Source organism: Cebus imitator, unplaced genomic scaffold, assembly GCF_001604975.1.
Source record: "Cebus imitator isolate Cc_AM_T3 unplaced genomic scaffold, Cebus_imitator-1.0 Scaffold306, whole genome shotgun sequence".
NCBI classification, from domain to species: Eukaryota; Metazoa; Chordata; class Mammalia; order Primates; family Cebidae; genus Cebus; species Cebus imitator.
This window is the reverse complement of record NW_016107621.1, coordinates 315,696-325,964: the sequence shown is the minus strand read 5'-3', so window position 1 is coordinate 325,964 and position 10,269 is coordinate 315,696. Positions and strand designations below refer to the sequence as shown.

Below are 10,269 nucleotides of genomic sequence, written 5' to 3'. Positions count from 1 at the left end.
AAATAAATAAATAAATAAATTCACCACAGCCAGAGAACATCCTGAACTGATAGTTGAGACGTCATTTCACTGCAGCAGGCTCGCTAGGCCAAGTGAATTCCCTTATGCAGAGTACACACCCCTCCGCTAAAAGTCTAATTCTCCCTCACACCTGATGCAAACTGACTGCGGAACAGGACACCCAACCCTAATCAATGAAAATCTCCCCCAAACACAATGTAAGCTCCCATGGGCAATGTGAACGCCTGCCCCGTAGGAGCCTCTTCACAGACAGGGTAATCTCCATCATATCCATGACAGTCAATACAGGCAGGGCACACCTCCATGCATGGAGAACTTTCTGTGGCTGCTGTGAACCTTATTTGTGATAGCATGAACCACCCCCCATGGGGCTACCTACAGAGGCAGTGTGCACTCTCTTGAGTGTAAATTTCCCCCACATTCAGCAGCTACCCAATGCGCACAATATAAACTGCTTTGTCAAACTCCCCTCAACTCCGGGTCCACCCAATATGAAAGTATGAATTGTCTTTTAGGATTACATTAAAGGCTAGATACAGTGGTTCATGCCTGTAATCTCAGCACTTCGGAAGGCCAAGATGGAAGGACGGCTTGAGGCCAGAAGTTGGAGACCAGTCTGGACAACATAGTAAGACCCCATCTCTACAAAAAAAAAAAAAAAATTAGCAGGGCATAGGAGTGCATGCCTGTGGTCCCAACACCTCAGAAGGCTGAGGCAGAGGATGGTTTGAGCCCAGGTGTTCAAGGTTGCAGTGAGCTATGATCCAGCCACTGCAGTCCAGCCTGGGCAACAGAGTGAGACCCTGTCTGAAAAATAATAACAAACTAAAAATAAATAAAATTATATTATAGCAATACTAGTAGTATGAGAGTTTAAGATGGTATAAATCATATAACAGGACCAGGCACGGTGGCTCACGCCTGTAATCCCAGCACTTTGGGAGGCTGAGGCAGGTGGATCATGAGATCAGGAGTTCGAGACCAGCCTAGCCAAAATGGTGAAACTCCGTCTCTACTAAAAATACAAAAAATGCCTGTAATCCCAGCTACTAGGGAGGGTGAGGCAGGAGAATCGCTTGAACCCAGGAGGCGGAGATTGCAGTAAGCCAAGTGAGATCGCGCTCAGCTCACTGCAACCTCCAGCTTGGGCCACACAGCAAGACTCCGTCTCGAAAATAATAATAATAATAATAACAGTGAGGTTATAAGTTTCTTTCCGAATGTGAACTCCTTGTGGACAGTGAATTTCTCCCAATCTCAAAAGAATTTGTGAACAGTGAGATCTTCTCATAGATAATTTGAATATCCTTCATATTCCATGAACCCCATTGGACAACTGATATTTCTTCTATGCTATGAACTAGCTCTATGTCCTAGCACATTCTCTTACACGTAGTGTGTTTCGTGGACAGTATAACCTGCAATAGACTGGATGCACTTCCCTCACAAATGGTGTGAATCCAGTGTGAAATTTGAACCTGTCACAGGCAAAAGAAACCCTCCCTGCAGCCAGCGTACCCATATGGTTTCCCCGTAGCCTTGGACTAGGGCAAAAACAAGGTGGAGAGCATAGATGCACTGCAGACAGGTTCACACCTGGTTGTAAACCCGTATCTGGGCAGCAGGCATCCTACTCAAACAGGGGCATCTCCCTGTCCTCCTCCAGTCCAGTGTGAGACCCCCCTCTACCCCCAGGATCTTTAAAAATCTCCCTCCGTTAGGGGCGTACACCCACAAACTGTAGCTCTCCACGGAATTCAGTGCGAAACCTCAAGAAGCGTTGCATTTTCTCATCTCGGCCCCCTGCCCCAATGCCTAGTGGGCTGTCAAATTTTGCTGTCCTAAATGTCAAACTCTTGGAGGAGGTGACCTGTCCCCCGGCCCCCAGGGCCCCAGACCCAGCGCGTTGCCTATACTGCAGCCCGCGACACCCCACAAGCGCGCGTTCTCTCCCCACCCGGTGGCAACAGGGCTTTCCGCGGGGCCGCGCCAGACTTTTCGAGACCGTCAATTGGTCGTAGTCCCGGCCACCCGACAGCCAATCAAGAAGAGGAAAGGTGACATCACTGGTTCTGTTCCCCTCCCCCAACCCAAACTTCCCTACTCCGGCTACCGGCAGCAACAACCACGTGGGGGAGGGGTAAGAGAGTAGAACCGGTGAGGTCATTGCACCGCCCCGGCCGCAGCTGATTGGTTGCGGGGCTCGCGGGTGGCGGTTGGCTGCTCCTTGCACCTCCCCCTCGTGCCGCTACCGCTGCCACTGAGAGGAGCTATCGGCGACGCCAGAGCCAGTAATACGGGTGAGTCGGGGCCCTGGGTTTAAGATACTCCTGGGGTCCAGTAAGACTCACGATGAACTGCCCTTTTCGACTTTTTCTTTTCGCCGGGGTTCTTTGGTGCTTCAGGCACTCTGTCACATGGGAGTTGTAGTCTACCTTGCACTGTCGGCTATGGGCCGGAGACGTGAGAAGACTACGATTCCCAGCAGGAATTGCGACTAGCCGGTCAACAAACGTTCGGGCCACGCCTTCCACCTCCGCTCATTGGACAAGCTGTCCGTTAGCCCCGCCTCCTTTCATTTCATTGGCTACTGTCCCTCACAGAGGCTGGGTTCCGGCCTAGGCTGCATGGCGACTGGGTACTGTATTTGTCATTCGGAACTAAGACGGCTTTCAATTGGGCACGGCTTGTGTCCTTCAGTTGTTGTAGGGTAGGGCTCTAGGCAGATCAGGCGGTCGTAGGCTCAGGTTGGTGTCGGTCCCGGAGGGAGGCCGGTCTTGGACTTTGGCCCTGCCCCCTAGCGCTGCCGGATGGGCACGATTGGTCGCTTCGAGCGTCGCTCGTCGTCGAGAGGCGGAGCCGACCAGGCTGCGTATATCTATTGGTCTAGACTGGCGCCGGTCAGCGGGGTTGTGACCGCTGATTGGCTGGCTGCTCCAGCTGTTGCAGGTCCATTCACCATTTTGTGTGTTGGAGTAAAAAAAAAAGGGAGAATCGAGAGGGAGAGCCGGAGGGGGGGCGGGGAGGGACCGGACCGGACCGAGCCGGGGCCACGGCCCCCCGCCCCGAAACCCCGCCGAGCCCAAGGTGAGGGGCGGGGCCAGGGCTGACACAGGAAGCGGGGGTCCGGGGGGCTGGGGGCCGAGAGGGGACAGGTGGCAGGGACGGGGAGGGGGTACAGGGGGAAAGAGGTGGGCGGAATGGTGGGAAGGGAGGAGGGAGTGGAGGAAGTGCTGGGGGTTTGACAGAAAAGGGATAACTGGGGGAGGGGGTGGTGGGCAAAGAAGGGTAACAGGAATGGAGGGGTGACAGGACTAGATCAGGGTGATAGGGAGAGGGAGGGGACAGAGTTGGAGAGTGTGACAAGGAGAGGTGATGGGGAGAGAAGGTGACAGGTCCGGAGATGGCTGACAGGAGAGTGACTGGGAGGAATAGGTGACAGAGATAAATGGGGGTGACAAGGAGGGGGTGACAGGAGGGGGCCTAGGGCATGCGAGCAGTGAGGCAGAGGTAGAGGTGGTGGCAGGATGGGAGAGAGAGTGGCAGAGAAGCTGGTGCCAGGAGGGCTAATGGGAGCAGAGGGTATGAGACCCCAAAGAGCCAGGGCCTGGGCTGGCCTGGGCTCCAGGAGTTACTACTTAGATCTGAGGAAGGTGAGGGCCCCGGGGGCTTGGGTGGGAGTTATTCAGACAGGGTGGACAGGAAGAGAGTAGGCCCCAGGGGAAAGAAAGCAGCTCTGAGGTGAAGAGAGACTGGGCTAGGCAGCAAGGTCTAGGGGACCCAGGCAGTATAGTTGTAGGCCCTGGGTGGGATATGCAAAGGTTTGTGTTTGGGAAAAACTGGGGCCAGATCTCAGTCCCCAAGATGGTGGCCCAGTGGGTCAGTGGGGAGTAGGTGGTGGTGGCTGCCCAACTTCTGGGCATAGCCCCAGGCCCTCCAGGCTCTGCCTGTGAGGACCCCAGGATGGGCCCAAAAAGGGGCAGGCTTGGGATTTCAGGGTCCACAGGAGGAGCAGCCTGTAGCGGGAGAGCACGAGGTCAGGGGGCCCCTGGTAGCCGGAAGACTGAGTCGGGGTGCCTCTGATTGTGTTTGGCTTATGGTCCTGGGCCCCTTAACCCTCCTAGAGGCCTCCGTTTTGGCCTCTCAGGTTCTCTTAGTCACTTCAGAGTAAAGTTTTTTCCCCTTTTCTTTTCTCAGGGCAGCTCGAAAGGGGGCGGGCAGTAATGACTGTTCAGGAAGTGGGTGAGGTTGGCCTGTTGGGCTTGTCCTGCTTTCTTTGACCTTATCCCACTTATCCCCACTTGGAGTTGGAGGGCATATTTGGGGGTCTGTGGGGGGCTAGCCGACTCAGCCACCCTACCAGAGCCAGCCCAGCCAGGGCAGGGATGCATGCAGGCCAGAAGAGGCAGGGGTTGGGTTTGCGGGTATCACGCTGGGTGCTGTGGGGGGAGGAGCAGGCTCCAGTGGGACAGAGAAACCCTAGGGTGTAGCCCTGTGTCCCACTGTGTGATGACGTGTGCGTGCCTCTGTGCGTGTGTGTGTTTGTGTGTGTTTGTGCGCGTGCGTGTGCTCCTGCACGGCCCCGTGGCAGTGCTGGGTATGAGCTCTTGCCCCAGACATGCCCCTGCCTGCTCCCTGCCAGGATCTGGGGAGATGGCCGTACCTGGCAGCCCTGGGGTGCAGAGCAGAGTGGGTAGCTGTCCCTCGGGACTCTCAGCTGCCCACTTCTTCCCACAATGCCTGGCCATGCCAGGCTGCCCAGAGGGGCGGAGGGAGGGTTGGGGGGGGTGGAGAGAGGCTCATATCACAGCCCAATCACCTCTCTTTCTGTGACTTGGTGCTTGTGCATGTGTGTGTGTCTGAGTGCATGTACCCTCTGCATGGTGACTGTGAGTAAATGTGCCCTCTGGATCATGTGACAGGTAGCACACTGAAATGGCCAGGAGCACGGACTCTGGAGCCAGCGAGCCTGGGTTCAGACCCTAGCCCTGCTGTTCCCACCTGGATGGTCTTGGACAAGTTGCCTCATCTCTCTGTGCCTCAGTTTCCTCAGGTGTGAAATGAGGCCGATAGTAGCACCTGCTTTTAGGACTGCTATGAGGATGAAACAGGTTAATAAAGGCAAGCTTAGCACAGAGTTCAGGACGAAGGGAGTACTCCACAGGTGTGAACTGTTAGTGCTTCTGGTGTCCTCTTGGGATGTTTGGAGCATGTGCTCTGTGTCCTCTGCAGAGACGGCAGGTGTCTGTGAGGGTTCCCCAAGGAGCTAGAGTGTGTATACTCAGGGGACTCGGGTGCTCGCCTGTGCCTGGTGCTGACTTGTGAATCACATGAGTTGAGGGTGGCCAGAGAGGAGGCCTTGGGGATGGTGGGATGGAGACAGCAGACTCAGCAAGTGGGAAGTCTTAGGGTACACTGGGTCTGTGGGGGTCCTGAGTTTCTCCCCATAATCCCTGTCCGCTCTCCCACCCTGCAGGTGGACAGAAATGAAGCCAATGAAGAAGACATGCACTGGCCTCTCAGGTGCTGGCAGCGGCAGCAAGTCCCCTCCAGCCACCAGGGCCAAGGCTCTGAGGCGGCGAGGGGCTGGGGAAGGTGACAAGCCAGAGGAGGAGGACGACGAGGCACAGCAGCCACAGCCACAGCCCGGGACTGAAGAGGCTGAGGAGGGGGAGGAGGAGGAGGCTGAGCAGGGCCCTGGGGCTGAAGGTGCCCCACTGGAACTGCACCCTGGCGACCCGGCTCCAGGCCCAGCTGAGGACTCCAAGGGGGATGGGGAGGCAGGCCGCTGGGAGCCCTCACTCAGCCGCAAGACAGCCACGTTCAAGTCGCGAGCGCCCAAGAAGAAGTATGTGGAGGAGCACGGAGCTGGCAGTAGTGGGGTGGCTGGGGCCCCTGAAGAGCGGGTGCGGACCCCTGAGGAGGCCAGTGGCCTGGGGGTGCCTCCACGGCCACCCACCTCCACCCGTTCCTCCTCCACGGACACAGCCAGTGAGCACTCAGCAGACCTGGAGGATGAGCCAGCTGAGGCTTGTGGTCCAGGCCCCTGGCCCCCCAGTAGCACCAGTGGTGGCTATGACCTGCGGCAGCTGCGGTCCCAGCGGGTGCTGGCCCGGCGTGGTGATGGCCTCTTCCTGCCAGCTGTGGTGCGCCAGGTGCGCCGAAGCCAGGACCTGGGCGTGCAGTTCCCTGGTGACCGAGCCCTGACGTTCTACGAGGGGGTGCCAGGCAGTGGTGTGGATGTGGTTTTGGATGCCACACCACCACCAGGTGCCCTGGTGGTGGGCACAGCTGTCTGTACCTGTGTGGAGCCCGGCGTGGCTGCCTACCGGGAAGGTGTGGTGGTGGAGGTGGCCACCAAGCCAGCTGCCTACAAGGTCCGTCTCAGCCCCAGCCCCAGCTCCCAGCCAGGCCCACCAGGCAGCCTCCCACAGCCCCCACAGCCACTGCACCGTGAGCCCGAGGAGGCCGTGTGGGTGGCCCGCTCCAGCCTGCGCCTGCTTCGGCCCCCCTGGGAACCTGAGGCCCTGCTGAGGAAACCCCCCATAGGCCCCGAGGAAGAGCAGGCAGAGCCTAGGGCCACCCTGCCACCCTGCCCTGCCGCCCTGGACCCCAAACAGCCCGAGGATGCTGAAGTCTCTAAGATCAGCTTTGGTGGCAACCTGGGTACTCACTGTGAGGAGGGCGAGGAGAAGCACACTCCAGCCCTGGGCACCCCAGCCCTGCTCCCACTGCCCCCACCCCAGCTCCTGTCGCCACCACCCAAGTCTCCAGCCTTTGTGGGCCCTGGCCGACCTGGCGAGCAACCCTCGCCCTGCCAGGAGGGGAGCCAGGGCGGCAGCCGCAGCAGCAGTGTGGCCTCCCTGGAGAAGGGGACCGCGCCAGCAGCCCGGGCCCGTACGCCACTGACGGCTGCCCAACAGAAGTATAAGAAAGGCGATGTGGTCTGCACACCCAGCGGAATCCGAAAGAAGTTCAATGGCAAGCAGTGGCGCCGGCTGTGCTCGAGAGATGGTTGCATGAAGGAGTCACAGCGGCGAGGCTACTGCTCACGCCACCTGTCCATGCGAACCAAAGAGATGGAGGGCCTGGCAGACAGCGGGCCTGGGGGAGCGGGCCGGCCAGCGGCCGTGGCAGCCCGTGAGGGCAGCACGGAGTTTGACTGGGGTGATGAGACATCGAGGGACAGCGAGGCCAGCAGTGTGGCGGCTCGTGGAGACTCGCGACCACGCCTGGTGGCCCCTGCTGACTTGTCACGCTTTGAGTTCGACGAGTGTGAGGCAGCCGTGATGCTAGTGTCACTGGGCAGCTCGCGCTCAGGCACCCCATCCTTCTCACCCGTCTCCACTCAGTCGCCCTTCTCGCCAGCCCCGTCGCCCTCACCCTCGCCACTCTTTGGCTTCCGCCCCGCCAACTTCAGCCCCATCAACGCTTCGCCAGTCATCCAGCGCACTGCAGTCCGCAGTCGCCACCTGAGCGCCAGCACCCCTAAGGCAGGCGTGCTGACGCCACCAGACCTGGGCCCCCACCCGCCGCCACCTGCCCCCCGAGAGCGCCACTCCTCTGGCATCCTACCCACCTTCCAGACCAACCTGACCTTCACCGTGCCCATCAGCCCTGGGCGACGGAAGACAGAGCTGTTGCCACACCCAGGGGCCTTGGGGGCCCCTGGCACAGGGGGTGGAGGAGCCGCCCCAGACTTCCCCAAGAGTGACAGCTTAGACTCTGGTGTGGACTCGGTGTCTCACACGCCTACACCCTCCACGCCGGCTGGCTTCCGGGCTGTGTCCCCTGCCGTGCCCTTCTCTCGCTCCCGCCAGCCCTCACCATTGCTGCTGTTGCCCCCGCCTGCCGGCCTGACCTCGGATCCAGGGCCCTCTGTGCGCAGGGTACCTGCCGTGCAGCGGGACTCACCTGTCATTGTCCGCAACCCAGATGTGCCACTGCCCTCCAAATTCCCTGGGGAGGTGGGCACTGCTGGTGATGTGCGGGCTGGGGGACCTGGGCGGGGCTGCCGGGAGACCCTGGTGCCCCCTGGGGTGGCCAGTGGGAAGCCTGGCCTGCCCCCACCTCTGCCAGCCCCTGTGCCCATCACCGTGCCTCCAGCTGCACCGACTGCTGTGGCCCAGCCGATGCCCACCTTTGGCCTGGCTTCTTCTCCCTTCCAACCCGTGGCCTTCCACCCCTCACCTGCTGCCCTGTTGCCCGTCTTGGTGCCCAGCAGCTATACCAGCCACCCTGCCCCCAAGAAGGAAGTCATCATGGGCCGGCCTGGAACAGGTAAGAGGTAGCAGTGGATGGGCTGTGCAAGGCTCGCCTCAAATAGAGCCTCCTGCAAGCTGAGCTCTCGAGAGGTGAGCTCCTCACCTTGGGAGGGCTTCAAGGGGAGGCCAGCCTCCTCTCTGCACAGATGTTGCAGTGGGAATTCACATGTCAGGAAAGAGATTGGACCTTTAAGGCTCAAAGCACCGTTTGCAGAGGCCTCCTGTCAGAGAAGGTGGTCTTGAGAGGTCTACCAGTCAGCAGACGTTTATGGAGCGCAGACTGAGGCAGGTCTCCCTGGAGCTGATGGGATAACGGAGAATGATAATTGTGGCAACCTCTTCCACATCTTGGGGGACTGGACGAGGGCATCGCCATGGTAAGCACTGCATGTAGGTGAGCTTGCCAAATGTTCACATCCACCTCACATTGCACTCACCATGTACCCCCAATCTAAACGCTTTTCAAATCTTAGCTCATTTTATCTTTGCAACCACCCTAACAGGAAGGTGCTATGATGATGCTTGTTTTTTGGTTTTTGTTTTTTGTTTTTTTTGAGATGGGGTTTCGCTCTTGTTACCCAGGCTGGAGTGCAATGGCGAGATCTCGGCTCACCGCAGCCTCCGCCTCCTGGGTTCAGGCAATTCTCCTGCCTCAGCCTCCTGAGTAGCTGGGATTACAGGCACACACCACCATGCCCAGCTAATGTTTTGTATTTTTAGTAGAGACGGGGTTTCACCATGTTGACCAGGATGGTCTCGATATTTTGACCTTGTGATCCACCCGCCTCGGCCTCCCAAAGTGCTGGGATTATAGACTTGAGCCACCGTGCCCGGCAATGATGATGCTTGTTTAAAGGGAACTAAGGCCAGAGTCATAACTTGCCCAGGGTTACATGGCTAGTAAATCCTGGAGCAGCCCTCAAACTCAGGCAGGCTGGCCCACGTGGCCATAGTGCTGGATTACAGATGGGGAGACGGAGGCTTTCACAGGTCCTTCCCAGGAGGTGGCAGGACCAGGACTGGAGCCCTCATCTTGATCACTGTGTCCAGTAAATATCACAGGCATGATCAGTGCCATGGAGGGGAGTGCCGGGCATTCCTCCAGGTGTGAATCTAGCCTGGCTGCCCTGAGGACAGGGCGTGTATGCTAGGAGTTGAAGGATGAGTAGGGACCAGCAACCGTGGGGCAGAAGAGTCTCCTGGGAGGAGGCCGACGGGACGGCTTTGAGGCCGGAAGGAGCACAACCTAGGAGGGGAAGAGGGAAGGTCAGGGTGGCTGGAGAGCTGACAGTGGGGGTGGAAGGGTGGCATTTCTGAGATGGTGCTGGACAGCTAGAAACCCAGTCCAGGCTGGGTCTTGTAGTAGCACCACACAGAGGGTGACAGACCTGTCAGAAGCTCCTTCCTAATATTTCTTTCTTATTTACTTATGTATTATGTATTTATTTATTTTTATAGAGGTGGGGTCTTACTACATTGCCCAGGCTGGTCTCCAGCTCCTGGGCTCAAGCAGTCTTCCTGTCTTGGCCTCCCAAAGTGCTAGGATTATAGGTGTGAGCCACTGCACCCGGCCTTATTTGTTTATTAATCTAATGTTGATTCAGGGCCTGGCACCGTGCTGTGCCTGGCCTTGTGCTGGATGGTGCTGAGGACACAGCCCTACTTTCACAGGGCTCACAGCCTCTGGAATAGACAGACCCATCCCTTGACAGTAACAGTCTGGGGTGGTCAGGGATAGTGTGAATGAGGTCCAGGAGGCTGTGGGAGCCCAGAGAAGATGCCTGTCCAGCCTGAGAAGTCAGGGAATGCTTCTTGGAAGAAAGGCCAGGTGCCTATGAACTGAAACCCGAAGGGTGTGCAGATGTAAGCCCAGCAAGGTAGGCAGGAAGGACCTTCAGGCAGAGGAAAGAGTTTGTGCAAAGGCCTTAAGGCAAAAACTGATATTTGTTTTTTTGTTTTTGTTTTTTTTTTTTTTTTTTTTTTT

General features: G+C 58.0%; 1 protein-coding gene across 6 annotated transcripts in view; it reads left to right on the top strand.

The window, feature by feature from the left end:
* The first annotated feature begins 2,190 nt into the window (after positions 1–2,190).
* CIC (capicua transcriptional repressor) overlaps positions 2,191–10,269 on the top strand; it is a 28,752-nt gene continuing 20,673 nt past the window's right edge. For 4 of the 6 annotated variants that reach the window (XM_017503073.2, XM_017503075.2, XM_017503076.2 and 1 more), the window contains exons 1-2: positions 2,980–3,108; positions 5,498–8,301. In XM_017503073.2, coding sequence (XP_017358562.1) covers positions 5,508–8,301 — 2,794 coding nt within the window. In that variant the 5' untranslated portion in view covers positions 2,980–3,108; positions 5,498–5,507. Of the gene's footprint in view, positions 2,322–2,979; positions 3,109–5,053; positions 5,075–5,497; positions 8,302–10,269 lie in introns of those variants that run through there. The other 2 variants (XM_017503072.2, XM_037729405.1) reach the window with 2 other exon arrangements.